Source organism: Rhineura floridana, chromosome 1, assembly GCF_030035675.1.
Source record: "Rhineura floridana isolate rRhiFlo1 chromosome 1, rRhiFlo1.hap2, whole genome shotgun sequence".
Taxonomy (NCBI): domain Eukaryota; kingdom Metazoa; phylum Chordata; class Lepidosauria; order Squamata; family Rhineuridae; genus Rhineura; species Rhineura floridana.
In genome coordinates, this window is record NC_084480.1 from 37,671,512 (window position 1) to 37,687,627 (window position 16,116).

The 16,116-nt window shown below is 42.2% G+C and overlaps 1 protein-coding gene across 3 annotated transcripts in view; it reads left to right on the forward strand.

The window, feature by feature from the left end:
* The first annotated feature begins 1,970 nt into the window (after positions 1-1,970).
* Positions 1,971-16,116, forward strand: part of RAB3C (RAB3C, member RAS oncogene family) — a 179,637-nt gene continuing 165,491 nt past the window's right edge. The window contains exons 1-2 of one of the 3 annotated variants that reach the window (XM_061618404.1): positions 1,971-2,255; positions 14,759-14,986. In XM_061618404.1, the coding sequence (XP_061474388.1) occupies positions 2,238-2,255; positions 14,759-14,986 (246 nt within the window). In that variant the 5' untranslated portion in view covers positions 1,971-2,237. Of the gene's footprint in view, positions 2,256-2,815; positions 3,109-14,758; positions 14,987-16,116 lie in introns of those variants that run through there. The other 2 variants (XM_061618414.1, XM_061618401.1) reach the window with 2 other exon arrangements.

The following is a 16,116-nucleotide window of genomic DNA, read 5'->3' on the forward strand; positions in this document are numbered from 1 at the left end:
CTTGTTCAATATATTTCAGTGGAAACTAACCAAGGCTGTAATCCTACATTTGTTTACTTAGGACTTCTGAGTAGACATTGCACTGTTGGTTCCCACTGAAATCAATGGGGCTTAAGTTAAATCAGGATTAATTTATTCTGTCTGTTTCCATAGAAGCTAACCAAGGCTACAATCCTACATTTATTTGGGAGTAAAAACAGTGGAACTTACCCCTGTGTAGGCATGTACAGAATTGCACTACAAGTGCAACTAACTTAGGCTCTGAGTCATGTATAAGAATCCAATCCTATGATTTTTTTTGACTACTGCTCTTGTATCTGATGTGAAAAACAAATGATCTAGTTATCATCATCTTGCATTTATTTGTTTAATATACCACTTAATTGGCAAGGTAGCTTCTAAGCTGTTTAGAAGTTAATATGACACAAGAAATGACAATGCATAAGACTTCCTTGTAGCTAGTGTCTCTTTATGCCACTTTCTTAATCCAAAAGAACGGTGCGATTTACATCTGAAGCTGCTCATAGATGGTCAGCAGTTTGAGCAAATGCCACTATATTGGTGTACCAGTATATGAAGGAAAAAGGCATACATATGCAAATAAAAGGCTTGATCTCTGGGGATTCTGAATTTGATAACCCCTGACTGGCATATATCCTATATGAAGTCTAAGAGGAAGACAGAAGGTAGATTGGGATCTACTGGTAGATCTTGGTTCCTTGTAATAGATTGGCCTCCCAAATGTTTAAGAAGAGCAACAACAAAAATGATTTTTCCTACCTAAATTCTACTGGTGGAACGAAGAAAGTGAATAATTCAGGACAGGAGTGGCCTTTTATGTGAAAGGACTGCGAGCTCAATTCAGTTCTGATACTGAAAACAAATTTCTAGGCTCACAATGTGCTCAGAGATACCCTGTTCTAGTGGTAGCTAATGGCCATTGGGATTCATGGGGAGGAAGGCAAGTTGCCCAAACAGCAGGTGGAACAGGAGCCAATGAGAGGCAGAGCCAACTATAATAACAGAATCACAGAATAGTAGAATTGGAAGGGGGCTGTAAGGCCATCGAGTCCAACCCCCTGCTCAATGCAGGAATCCAAATTAAAGCATACCCAGCAGGTGACTGTCCAGCTGCCTCTGTAATGCCTCCAGTGCTGGAGAGTCCACCACCTCCTGAGGTAATTGGTTCCGCTGTCATACTGCTCTAATAGTTAGGAAGTTTTTCTTGATGTTCAGTCGAAATCTGGCTTCCTGTAACTTGAGCCCATTATTTCATGTCCTGCACTCTGGGATGATCGAGAAGAGATCCCAGCCCTTCTCTGTGTGGCAACCTTTCAAGTACTTGAAGAATGCTATCATATCTCCCCTCAGTCTTCTCAAGGCTAAATATGCCCAGTTCTTTCAGTCTGTCCTCACAAGGCTTTGTTTCCAGTCCCCTGATCATCCTTGTTCTGGTTTTGTCCTCATTCTCCCTGCTGAGGGGCAACCCTGAGACAGAGTGGAAAGGGGAGGAAGTTGACAGGCAGAACCAGACAGCTCCCAGACTGGTGGCTGTAAGACTATGAAGGCAGGCATGTGGGGGCTGGCTGGGGAAAGACAGAGGCTGGTGGGGCAGCGCACCATTTGCCCTCATGGACCAGTGGCTGCACTGAATTTTAACTGGATGTCTTTTGCCCCCGACCCTGGTTGGTAGATCATGGGGTTCTAGAAAAAGAAATGTCTGTCCAACAAGCCTGAAGTCGGCCATCCCTGGAAGGGGTCAAAGAAACACACAGAGGAGGCTAGATTTCAAGCTTGCTTTGCAACCAGATTAGCTAAAGATGGGTCTAATTAATTCTCTGCCCTTTGTGTGTCTGTGCTGCTTTGTTTTTGCCAGGAAGCGGCAGTTTTTATATAACTTCCCTGCTTCTGCTCCACCTGCTGTTCTTCTGGTGCAGAGTTAATTAATGCAAAAGGTGCCTGAAGGGAGGCTCAGGCGGGTTTGCGTTCACGTTCACAGCGCTGCTAGGAAACTCAGCTCTGGGTGTTGTCATCACCGTTAATAACTCCGAAACGCGGCTTTCTTCCACCTGCCAGGCGAGGTGAAGACAAAGAAAATAGAGCCCAGTCTCTCCTGCCAGTCTCCGGACTGGAGCGGCCCTACCAGGGCGATTGTTTCTTCAACGAGGATCTCTCTCGGTGTAAGGCTAGCTTTCTTCGGTCGGAATCTGGAGCCACGTCCCCTTGGCGAGATTTAAATGGAACTGTACGGCAAGGTAGGGCTCCTTCGGCTTTCTGTTTTTAACTGCTGATTTTCCGACAGCTTTTTTCCTAACTAAGAGAACTCGGCAGCATCCAGTTTAAAACAAAACACTCGCTTTGCTTGGCCAGCTATCCTGGCAAAAGAACTAAATTCCACCTGCAACACCAGAAAAAAAGGTTTGGGGTTTTTTTTAAAACCCCGATGTATGGAAAAGGTGGCTTAAATGATCGATGCTAACTTTTAATTTTCTCCTCTCCGTTATGGAATGTGTGGGCGACACGGAGGATCCTGATTCTGGAAACGGAGCTGAAAGGCATTTCTCGGCTATTTCCTCTCTTCGGGTTGAGAGGTTCTCCTAGGATGATTAGAGAAAGCGCTGAAACTTTATCCAGAACTCCGATTCGCCCAACGGCTGGAAAGCTAGTGGATATATAGATATACTCCGCCCCCAGTTTCCATGGCGCAATTGCAGAGAGAGGGGGTGGAGCTGAAGGCGGCGCAAGCGAGCGTTCCTGGGAGTTGTAGTCCTGGCTCTGGCTGCTTTCTATTGGATCAGGGCCTTAGACCTGCAGCGGCTGGCACTACAACTCCCACAGATCACCGCGAGGGGCGCTTAGCAAAGCCGCGGAAGGGGCGTCAGGGTGGACAGCTCCGGTGCTGATCTGTCTGCTGGCTCGTTAACCGAGCGGCGGGCGTTGTGTGCTGCTGCTGCTGGCGGTGCGCCGGGCGTGAGAGGTAGCCAGGGGTTGGCTGTTGCCGCCGCTGCTGCTCATCCTTACTGGGTGGATCCTAGCGCTCAATAACCCGGCAGTCGTGGGGAGAGACAGGACGCGTGGCTGATAATGAGGCACGAAGCTCCGGTGCAGGTTCGTAACAGACCAAAGGCGGAACCACGAGCATTCCTAGCGGAACTCTATGCGCGCGCACAGCCAGCGGAGAGGGCAGTGTCCGGCGGGGCGGGGATGCGCGCGCGGGGATGACAGAGCGCGCGCACTGGGTTCCCTTTTAAAGTCACTCGGTCGTCGTGTAATTACGGCTGCCCATCTTTCGTCTGTATGGGCTGTGGTGGCTTATGAGCTTTATGTCTGACTGTCTATCAAGGATATTGCACCAGGCAAAAAACATCATGTGTTGTCCTGCTCCCCCCCCCCCCGCCTCCCTTGGGCCACACCGATCTCTTGTTTGTTCCTTCATCTGTCGGGGAGGAAAGGCCAGGCGTTCATTCAGACATCACTTACCACCAGGACTGCTGCGCGAAAATCCAAGCTGACAAACGCCTTGGTAGCCACTGGCACAACACCCTTTCCTCTTTCAGAGGCTGGCTGTTAGAAATCCAGGACAACATCAGACAGGGCATGTTTAGGATGGTAGCCTTTATGCTGGAGGTTTCGTGTGCATGTAAAAAGAAAACACCATACAAAATGAAGTAATAATGGACACTAGTTTTCCCTTGGTGTTAGCAGATCACTGGGGGGCATGGGCTTCTATTATTGCATTTGTACTGTTTTTTGTGTTTTTTTTTAGTGCACATGAAGCCCCCAATATTTAAGGTTGCAGTCCTAAACACACTTACTAGGAAGTAATCCTCCTGTCCCCTAATTGAATACAGTAGAACTTATTTCTGAGTAAAGATGCACAGGATTGTATTGCATGATAACTAACAGTGTAACTGAGTTAAATGGGTCTTACTCCCAGATAAGTATCCAGTTGAAGACTTAATGCTAGACCTTCTATTTAGTGGTCTTTTGATGATGTGATATAGTTTTTGCCTGAGGGATCAGGGAAACCTTGTGATCTCTGAAATCTTCTATGTAGGAATGAAATTACTGTATAAGTTTTGAAAGCAATGAGTCTCTGATAATCAAGCTAAGGAAATACTAATACTAATAAGTAATATGTAATAAGGAAGGAAAAACAGCACTATACTTATTATGGGGATATTGTCATTCTGGAACAAAGAATAATGTATGGCTCAGAAAAATGAAGAACAACCCTTCTTGAAATGTAAACTCTCACTATCCATTCTAGAGAAATAGTTCAGGTGTTTGTAATGTACTACAGTATGCATTTTTGTGGCCTAAAGGTTATTGTTCATTGAGTCATAATAATTTACTCCAATTTCTTGATTTATATTGCATGACCATTGTTATGAATATCATTTAAATGGCAACTCTACCTTACTTATGTTGGTAATCCATGCTCTCAGTTTTGGAAATGTGGCCACCAAATCTTTACAATTGCATTGTGAGCTGTTGGATTTTTGCAGTATGTCAATTTGGGAAGTGTGTTTCCTCTCCTATAATGCATTTTGTGTCATTTATTCTGTCCAATTTCAAAAGAAAATGAAATATTTAAAAAACATTCATTCCTACTCAGTGTTCTGTTATATATCATCTCTGTAGTAGATGGCTGGCATGCTTGCCTATGAAAGGCGAATCTATCTCATTTGAATCAATTGCCCATATTATGCTACATGCTGACATCTCTTTATCTCAGAGAGATACTTTAAATTTCATTCAGTTTCTTGACAAAAGAACAAAATAGTTGCATGACTGAATGCAATATAGTAGAAATATAGCACAAGAATTAAAATTCATAAGAACATAAGAAGAGCCTGCTGGATCAGGCCAGCGGCCCATCTAGTCCAGCATCCTGTTCTCACAGTGGCCAACCAGGTGCCTGGGGGATTCGAAAATTCGAACCCTTGATTATCTGAATAAAATTAATTCATTGAAAAAATAAATAAGATATTCAATATCAGAATTAAAGGGGCAGGTTAGTTTGCTGCTGGATTAGTTATGAGATGTTGGGTTGAGAAAACTAATGAAGGTTCCAATCCTCTGCACACTTTCTTGGGTGTAAGACTCAGTGAACTCAGTTGGGCTTACTTTTGAGTAGCCATGCATAAGATCGGGTTATGAAACTGCAACTATACACAGTTATGTGGGAGTAAGTCCTATTGAAATCAGTTGAACTTGCTTCTGAGTAAACTGGTATAAGATAGGGCTGTAAAGGTGTGTAGAAACAAAATTGTGGATGTAAAGTAGTGCAAGAAAAAATGGTCTGACATATTTTATTTTGCATTGTCTTGGCACATATTCTATTTGGATATTACATCTAGATATTCAGGCTGACATTGCAAGTTAGAAAGATCTGCTTTGCTCCCTCTCCCTAAGCAGCAAAAGAGCTAATTTTTATATAAAAAGGTAGCAACAAAGCTGTCAAAAACAAAGCTGCAGGGGGCTGGGGCACTGAGGTGGACTAATAATGTATTTTTCCACATCTCCATAATTATAATTACAAAGCATCAAGGATTCTCTGAGATATGAAAATGCAATCAAGCAGAGTGCTTCAGATTAGCATTTAAAGTCTACAAATAAAAATGCTTCCTCCCCACCCCCAACTCTCCGGATGAATATGTCTAGAATAATTCTGACTAAACCTTCAAGCAACGTCAGGTTCCATTCCCTTTTGAATTTGTTTTCTGATGGCTTGTGAGTTTCTGATGGGTTTTCTTTGCTTTATGAGTTTTGCAGTCTTTGCAAAAGAGGATTTGGATTAGTTTAACTAGTTACCTCAATAGATTCATTTTAATTTGTTAGTAAAAAGAAGCTTTGACTGTGCAACCCTATGTGTGTCTACTCAGAAGTAAGCCCAGTTTATTTCATTGGCACTTACTTCCAGGTAAGAGAGTATAGGATTGCAGCCTATGTTGTCTATTTTTCCCCTGTCCAAAAGTGTTTTGTTACAGAGCCAGTCCATATTCTTGGTTCCTTAGATCTATATGGATTGTGGAATTAAATAAAAATACCTATTTATATCATTTGTTTCCCACCTTTCCTCCAAGGAGCTCAAGGTACCATATATGCTCCACCTTTCATTTTATTCTCATAACAATCCTGTGATGTAAGTTAGGCTGAGAAAGAGTGCCTGGCTCAAGGTCAGCCAGTGAGCTTTGAAATTCAATGGGGATTTGAACCCAGGTCTCCTCAGTCCTAGCCTGATCCTCTGATCACAACACAACATTTATATACATGCTGGTGGGTTTAAGGTGGTTCCAGACATCAATTTCTCCACTGATGGCAGCCAGCACAGTGTGCATTAGACACCTTCCAGAGCAGTACAATTGATGGGGAAAGCCAAGTGGAAATGTCCTAATCCCGGAGATTGAACGGTTCTACTTTCTGCAGCTTCAGATTCCTGCACTTCATTAGCTGACTCCCGTCCTTGTTTTGTCAGGGAACAGCATTTTATTTATTTTCCTTCACAGAAGAAATTTTATTCCACCCTTCGGTTGCATACACATCACTCAGAGTGGCTTACAAAACAGTTAAAATCAGAATAAAGCAACAATATCAAATAGCAGTCAGTATAATAGACAAATACAGTCTTCTTTACAGCAAGGTAAAAGCCTGCCAGGTTAAAAAAAGCAAACTACTATTTGCAGGAGACAACAGCAGAAGAGGCTATTTCAGCTTCATGAGGCAAGGCATTCCACAGTTTAGGTGTAACCACTAAGAAGGCCCTTTCTCTTGTTCCTGGTCAGCTATGCTTCAACATTGGTGGGACACAACATGGGCTGTTGAAAGTACCTGGGAATCCCAGAGATAGAAGACAATCTGTCTTATTTTCCCAGGACATTTCTCCATTATTGCTACATACACATGTTCACTGGACTAGACAATGTTCAGATGAGTATGTGACTTGTCTCCATTGAAATTGTGTTTGGGATAAGGCAGCTCCTTCTATTGTACTTGATCTGTGATGGTCCATTTGCACATACAAGTCCCAGGCCACGGTCTGAAGGCACATGACGCCAGCACCCTGCTGAAGCTAAGCAGGGTCAGGTCTGGTCAGTGCCTGGATGGGAGACTGCCTAGGAACCATATGTAAGCCACCTTGGGTTTCTATCATGAAAAGAAAGGTGGGATATAAATGTAATAAATAAATAACAAATAAGTCACTGTCAATTTAGCACCATTGCATATCATAGGATTTTTTTTCTCATTGTGTCCATCTGATGCCCAGAAAAGGGAAAGGGTGAGTTACATTCAGAAATAGATTTGCTGGGACCTGAAATGTGGTGGCTAGAATCCAAATTATGGCAACTGGTAGAAAGAACCATCTATGATGTCATAAAAGTCTCCTTGGAGTCAGGAAAGATTCTCCCATTCCAACAGCTCTCGCATAATCAAGTTTACATAGGGGATAGTTGGGGGGGGGTTGTTTGGAGATCAAAGATCAGATACAAACCCTACACACTCTAAAATCCAGAGGAGTTTAGAACTTAATCCAAAAGAGCCATCACTAATAATGTGAATAGCATACTCTCATTTGTGGCATCAAAAAGACTGGGTCAATATTTTCATTTAGCTTTCTACCATGATCCCAAGATGACTTTCCTGGTCAGTCACCACCAATTCAGTGCAAATGTGGCTAGAATTGTTTGCCCCAATGTGCATCACTTTACACTTGCTGACATTGAATCACAATTTTCATTTTATGTCCATTCACCAAGTTTGGGGAGACCCTTTTAGAGGTCTTCACAATCCTTTTTTGTTTTAAGCACCTTGAACAATTTGGTACCATCAGCAAACCTGGCCACTCAACTGCTCACTCCTAACTCCAGGTCATTTATGAACAAGTTAAAAGGCACTGGTCCCAACGCAGTCTTGGCAGACACCACATTACATTCCTGTACCGTGAGGACTGTCCATTTAATCCTACTCTCTGCTTTCTGTTCTTTAATCAGTTACTGATTCAAAAGAGGACCCTTTTCTCTTATCCCATGACTGCTAAGCCTACAAGTCTTTGAGGGGCTTTATCAAAAGCATTTTTGAAAGTTTTAAGTACACAATGTCAACTGGATGACCTCTATCTGTATGCTTATTGACAGGATACAGAACTCTCACACAGAGTTACAGAACTCTAAAAGGTTAGTTAGCCAGGACTTGCAGGACCCATGCTGGTTCTTCTTCAGCAAGACTTCTTCTTCTGTATAATTGGCAATTCTATCTTTAATAATGTGTTCTACCAGTTTTCCCAGAACAGACTTTAAGCTAACCAGTGTTTAATTTCCAGGGTTTTCCCTGAATCCCTTTTTAAAAATCGGTGTTACATTGACAACTTTCAAATCCCAGATATTGAAGCCAATTAGTAACAAGTTACATATTTCATATTTGATTTCTTTTAAAAAAAACCTTTGGGAAGATGCCATCTGAACCTGATGACCTGTTTCTTTTTTAATTTGTCAACAAGGCCTGGAACTTCTATCTCTTGTCACTACTATTTTCCTCAGTTCCTTGGACACTCTGCCTAAAAAGGCCAGTTTTGGCACAGGGATCTGCCCTACATATTACACAGTGAAAACAGATGTTAAGAATGCATCCATCTCTTCTGTTATCTGCTTTTCCTCCTTTAGCACATCTTTGACTCTCCTATCATTCAAGGATCCAACCACCTTCCTAACCAGTTGCCTGCTTATAATGTATTTAAAGATTTTAAGAAACAATCTTGTTGGTCTTAAAGTTTTTAGCAGTGCTTCTCACATTCTTTTTTGGCATCCCTTATTGTCTACTTTAAATTCTTTTGCTAAAGTATGTATTCTTTTTTGTTTTCCTTCATTTTCTAAAAGAAGCCTTGCCTCTAACAGATTATTTGACTCTGCTTGTTAACTACACTATCATCCTCTTGGCTCTGATAGTACCTTTCTTGATCTGCGGTCTACATTAAAGCTGAGCTCCCAGGTGGTTTTGAATAACCCCCAAGCATTCTAAAGAGGTTTGACCCTCTTGACTTTTCTTTCTAACTTTTTTTTTTACCAATCCCTCTATTTTTTAAGTTTCCTCTTTTGAAGTCAAACATGACTTTCTTGGCAATTGTCCACTTACATATATGCTGGATTTGATTGCACCATCATCAGTGTTCGCATTCAGTTCAATGACACTTATATCTCACACCACATCCATAGTGCCAATCTTATATCCAGGGTCATCTCCTCTCTGATCAGTTCCTGACCAAATGTTCTTGGGCACAGTCATTTAAGGTATCTAGAAATTTTACCCCTTTGTAGTGATCTGTTAATGTGAGGTTAACTGAAGTCACACATTACTACAACACTTCCTCCTTTGGATGCCTTCTTTATTTTATTCTCCATCTCAAGAACATCCTGGGCATTTTGTTCAGTGGAGTCATAGTATGTCCCCCATACTAAATTGCTTTTGGAGCCTGGTATCACCACCCAGAGTGATTCTGTGGAGGAATCTGCCCTGTCCTTTTTAGGATTTCAAGTTTGTTTGGCTCGATGTTCTCTTTCACATACAGAGCAACACCACATCCAGCACCTCTCTCCCCATCCTTCCTGTAGAGTTTGCATCCACAGATAACCAAGTCCCACATGTTCTCTTCATTCCACCAGTTTTCTATTATGCTCTCTATTTCTATGCTGTTCTTTAAAATTAAGCACTCCACCATCTCATCCATGCATTGACATTTCTCAACTCTGCCTGGCTAGCTGACCCTGCCCATGGAGCAGGTAGTATTTCAGAGAAAGCTTCCCTGAAGAACCTGGCTTTCAACTTCCTACCTAGCAACTTAAATTTTGCTTCCAAGACTGCATGTCTCACATCATTGGTGCACCATGACTTCTACCAGGCTTAACTAGTTGATGTATGACATCCACAGCCTTCACACCAGGCAGGCAAGTCAGTCACCATGCAGTCTACACATCCATCACAAACCCAGTTATCTATGACCCTAATGATAAAATTATCAATTTCCAGGAGCCACCCCCACCTCCAGGAGTGTCCTTAGTGCAAGAAGGTATCTTCACCTTCCAAAGAATAGGCCCTGATGAGAAGGCTCTTTCTCTTGTCCCAGCCAACTGTGTTTCCACAGATGTGAGATGAATTTTTCCATGTCTACAGCCTCTCATATTTCATCTGGTTTTATGGATGCAGTGAATTTTTTCCCCCCATCTGGTTGACACTACAGGTGGCTATTTACCGACACAAAACTTTATGTCATAATAAATATGTTAGTATTTAAGGTGCCACAGTACACTTTGTTGTTTTTGCTCCAACAAACTAACATAGCTACCCTTCTGGAAGCGATTTCTCCCTGTGGATTCTGTCCCCTCATGGTAAGGCAACTGCCACATGGCCAACAGTTTTCTACAGTAAACTTCCACATGTGCAGAGGACTTTAGTGAGAAGAATAGCACAAGGAAGTTAAATTGACTGTTAATTGCTAATTGGTGGGACCTGGTTGCCATTATGATGCCTCTCTGAACACATCTGGCTCTTAATAATTGAGAAAAAGTAACAGGAAGCACAGCAAGCCTTCAGAGGGGAGTGGTTATGTTTTATCAAAGCGATGAGTGGGAGTCTGTTTCTATGTAGTGATAGTAGCAGTAATTCCTGAATCAGAGGATGTCATGAATCATTATATACTGAAACTCTGTTCTTTGAAGTGCTCTGCAATTCATTAGTCTGGGTAACACCCACTAATGATCCAAATTTCCCACCAACAATATCAAGTGTTATCAAACTCTATTTTTAAAAAAGGAGGACGGACCCAGTATATATACAAATAGAATTGTATGTCTGGAGAGAGCATTTGAAAAATATCTAACTTAACTCATCACAAAAGTTCTCCACACCGCTTGACACGTGCTCCAGGTTAGCCTGTATAATTCATATTTTAGTGTCATGCAAGCAAAGAGCAGGTGTAAGCAACCTGCGCTGTGAGGAAAGATAAGAGGAAAAAGGCTTGATAGCTTTGAAACAGGAGTGAGGAACCTGTGGCTACCTCGATGTTTCTGGACTACAATTCCCATCACCCCTAGCCATTGGGATTGATGGGAATTGGAGTCCAGCAACATCTGGAGGGCCACTCCTGCTTTAAAAGGATCATAGTTTGCTTCACTATCAACCATCGGCTGCTCACTCTCACCCTTCTACGGGATAGTTTTTTCCCTTGCCTTTCTGTCAGACTGGGGCCTAAGAGGCTCATATTCAAATATCTGTTCAATCATGAAGCTCACTAGGTGGCCTTGGACCAGTGACCATCTTTCAGCCCAACCTATTTCATAGCATGGTTGTGAGGAGGAAAGAAGAAGAATGTATGTCACCTTCAGAAAAAGGCAAGATTTAAGTGCATTCAATAAATAAAGACTAGCCTGCCCACAGTCTCTACCTACCCTGTTCAATGCAGCCATGCTTCTGTTTTTCTATACACCACAGGCCCTGTCCATCTGCCCTTCAGTGACCCAACCGGGGCACCTAAGTGCCTCTCTGCATTCCCCATGTATCTGGGAGCCAGATAGCAATGGCAGCAAACGTTCAGGCCCAAACCCAAACCCATCCTTTGGTGTCCTAGGGCTTTGGTGGAACCCTCTTTGGGACTGGTTACTGAGGCAAAGGACAAGATGGTGCCTCCACCCCTTTTCTATGTACAGAAGGCAGCTGGGCTGGCAGCTGACTTTGATTTCAACTACGGCAATGGGACGGTGTCCTCTGCCACACCTGGAGGAAACCAGTTTAGGGGGTGCAGGAAAGGCTGCATGGCACACACCACTCTGTTCTCCAGTGTTGTGGCAGGGATGGCTGAGGGGTTCAGGAGGAACAGCTAGAGGGCTACTGCTGCCCCCCAGCATCTGTTCCATGTAGCAGTCCCTTAATTTTGGGTAATGGTATGTTAGCCCTTTGGCTGCTGCTTGTTTTTCCCTGCTGGTGGTCTGCAACACTCCCTTGCTGCTAAGCAAGGGCTTCCCCACATGTGCCTTGCCATATTCTTTCTTTTGTTATTTATTTATTTTATTATGTTTATATCCCACCTCTCCTCCACGCAGCTCAAAGTGATCTACATGGTTTTCACCCTCTTCCTTTGATCCTCACAATAACCCTGTGAGGTAGATTAGGCTGAGAGATAGTTACTGGGTCAAGACTACACAGTGATCTTCATGGCTGAGTACGGATTTGAATTCTGGTCTCCTTGTCCAACACTCTAACCACTACTATGCTGTCCTGGGCTCCTTCTGGGAGGAAGGTTGGGATACATAAATTTAATAAATAAATAAATATTCCACAGTGGGTCTCCCAGTGGCCATTATTGCTATTAAAGAGAGTTTCCACATTTTCAGGCTAACATGAATGAAAATAAATTGGGCCTTTTATGCCTCACCCCAAAAGAGAAAGAGCATCACCAAATGAGAGGGCAAAAGAAGCCCTCATAAAGTTTGCCAAGGCTGATTTCTAGATATATGTAGATAAACACCCAGTACAACTTATTGTAGTAGCTAAGATTCTGACCAGGTGGTCATTGTGCTTGCTCAGTCTGCTGTTCAAGTGTTTATTGTTTATTGTTGATGGGCAACTTCAAGGCCCCTGCTCCTTCTTCTTAGGGTATTCTATCTTTGAACTACTCCTGAACCAAGCAGCCCTTCACATACAGGACACCTTCAAACAGAGGACTGTCCTCCATAAACAGGACACATGGTTGTGCCGTTTTAAAGCTTGCAGATATATTATGGCCTTCACCTGGAGTACCACCATGTAGAACTGGGTTTTAGCTATAATGTATGAAGCAGTCCAAACATATTAACGTATAAGAAATGTATCACACTTAAGCTTGACTCCCACTGCAAGTAATTGCTTGTCATGAATTAATCCATGCAAATTTATTCTAGCATGGTGGCTCCCCCCCCATACAGGCTACCCAGAGTGCTTCAATTGTCACACAAGTAATCTAATGTGTCAACTCACCACAAGTTATATATGGAGTTGGATGTTTTTAAGTATACAGATGTGGGGAAAATATAAGTGGATACTCTTTTGATAAGGACTTCCTTTTTGTGACATGAGCTCAGGAATGTTTGCAGTGCCTTCTTTTCAGTAGCATTCTGGCAGTTGGAAATATGTGTGACTCTTCTTTCTAGAGATGAAAGCAGGGAACACCCCTCCTCCCAAAAGGAGTCTTGTTTGTTTGTTATATATTTATGTAAAGTATTTGTGTGTCTGCTTTGAGGACAAAGCCTTCCCGTGTACATGATGCATGATGCAAATCAGATCGGACATTGAGAATTTTAAAGCAGGACTAAGGAGGAATTCAGAATTTTAACCTGAAAGGAAGGTCAATCCATTAGCATCAGTACTAGACTACCTTTGCAGCATCAAGTCTGTAATGCACTAATATAGCATTAGTTGCTATATATGGAGGATGAGACAAGAAGATGCCAAAAAGCAGAAGGCCATGTCAAGAATTTTACTAAGCACCTGGCTTGTGCACATCTATTTGGAAGTCAGTCTTAACGAGTTCAATGGGACTTGTTCCCAAGAAATGGTGCACAGGACTGTAGTAGCTGTGCACCCTGATCCTTTGCAGAGTTAGTTCTGCAAAGAACTGCAGAGGTACAATTCTGTAATAAAAAGAATACTAGCATAATGCTTGAAATAAATGAAAATATGGTAGAGTGGTTGGAATGTAGTCGTCCAACATTCTCTTCATTAGAATGTTGATGGGGAGTCCTGCATTCAAATCTCCTTTCAGCCATGAAGTTCACCATGAAGTTCTTTACCCCATCTTTTGACATTTGAGATGTATATTTTTTAGGGACCACCTTATTCTTGTGATTATAATTTGTTTTTAACTGTTTCTAATGTGTATTTTACATTGTTGTGATTTGCCCCGGGATGTCACTTGAAGGGCAGATATTGTTATTGTTATTGTTGTTATTATTGTTGATAATAATAATAATAATAATAATAATACAGTCAGCCAGTCAGGATCTTTCAGGATACTTGTGGGTGGTAACAAAGCCCTTGTAGGCTCTCCTGTGCTCTTTAGCTGAAGAGCAGGATACAAATGTTACAAAACGCTCTTATAAAAAGCTGCAATTTTTCTAAACCTCTGTAAACAAAGCCAATGGTTAACACACAGACCCTAAACTGTTTTAAAATTGCATCACAAAGCTAATGAGAAAAACAACCCTTTTGGTTTCTACTTCCTGGCTCACACAAAGAATTGACCCCTGAATTGTTTTTTCATTTCATCCTCTCCCGACCTGGATTAAACGGGTTTATACTGCTGTTGACAGCCATTATTTTTGACTGCAGTGCTGCCACTTGAGGAACTGTTCCCTTTCAGTGAACGGGGAGCTAGTTTCGCATTGTGCTTAGTGACCAACTGTGATTATGCCCTTTTGGATACATTTTCAGAACTGATCAGCACTTAAGTTTGGCACAAATAGCTAGCCTTTTCTGCCTGCTGATCTGTACTGCCGGTCTGCCAATACCTTCTGGGATGGAAATGTTAATCATGGATATCTCTGGATTATCAGGACGGTTGGGGAGTGGCTTAAGACCTTGTTAAATTTGTCCTCCATCTCTGATATACAGCACTGAGGAGCTCAATTAAATATCAGCACTTTAGATTTGTACAATGGGAACATAAAAGGTAAATTACAAAAAAAAAAATCCCAACCTTTTTCTTCCCACGCTACCTTTCTGAAAATTACAGATGGCATCTGCACAAGACGCCAGGTTCGGCCAGAAAGATACATCAGACCAGAACTTTGATTACATGTTCAAACTACTCATCATTGGCAACAGCAGTGTTGGGAAAACCTCATTTTTGTTCCGTTATGCCGATGATTCATTTACATCAGCTTTTGTCAGCACCGTTGGGATCGATTTCAAAGTCAAAACAGTTTTCAAGAATGAAAAAAGAATTAAGCTTCAGATTTGGGTAAGCAAACAAATATCTTTTTCTTCTTTCAATGCATGCATAGTGATTGTAGAGGTCAAGCCACTATATTTGGACCTTTTTTTTTTAACCTGATCAGATTAGATTGTGATTGATTCTTTTATTCACTTTGTTCTTTTTTGCATGTGGCTTGGCTCACTCACTTGAGTCATTTTCTGGTGGCATTAAAAATACAAACACAAAGAAGAGCCTCTGGCCTGCTATATATCTCTTCCAAATATGAGTTATCTGATGTACATTATCCAAAGCAACTTAACGAGCTGAAATTTGCAAATGGGTATATTGCTCCCTAGAAATGTCAATATGAAAATCAAATCCCAAAACTAGAAAGTGGCAAAGTCTCCATTGTTCATGGGCCCCAGTACACCTGTTCTCTGGTTGTGGAATAATCTGGCATGGCTTATGATTTTATTATCTAAAAGACATGTTTTTGATGATTCTGTCTTGTGGCAAGGAGTTCCTGACTTCTACAGCTGTCCCCAAAACTAGTGAAATTTGAAAGTGAATTTTGGAGGTACCTTCAAATAGGAGTTATTCTTGCTCTCCAGTGCCATTAATAGCTCTTGAAGATCATCTGAAAAACAACTTTTCTTACACCCAGATGCAGTTGCTGTTTGATAGCAGCTTTTTAACAGCAGCATGCAAGGCTTCCATTCCCCCCCCCATGACTATCACAGCTATGATCAGAAATAGTTCACTGGGTGAGGCAGAGCTGCTATACTAGCTTCCCAGCAGGTGGGTTGCTGTTGCTTACTAGGCGGGAGAGAGGAGGCAGCAAGAAGACTGTTGCCTTGCAAATACACCAGTGAAGCTAATGTGGCGCTTCTGCTGGTGCTGTTACACTGTGCTTCACCGATCCCCCTCTTCCTCCCAGGAGTCAACAGTGACCTACCTGCCAGCAGTGGCAGCTGATGGCTCCATGTCAGTGGGGCAGTGGAATCCGCTTCAGATTTTAGGCTGAACTTTCAAAGAGCTGTCCAACATGCTTCACTGCCTGCCAGGAAGCTAGTATAGTGGCTCCACCCCAATCAGCGAGCAGTTTCTGGCTAGGATAAGACAGGAAAACTTACTGATGTCTGCAAAATTTATGTTGACATTAAAAGGTGGTTCCC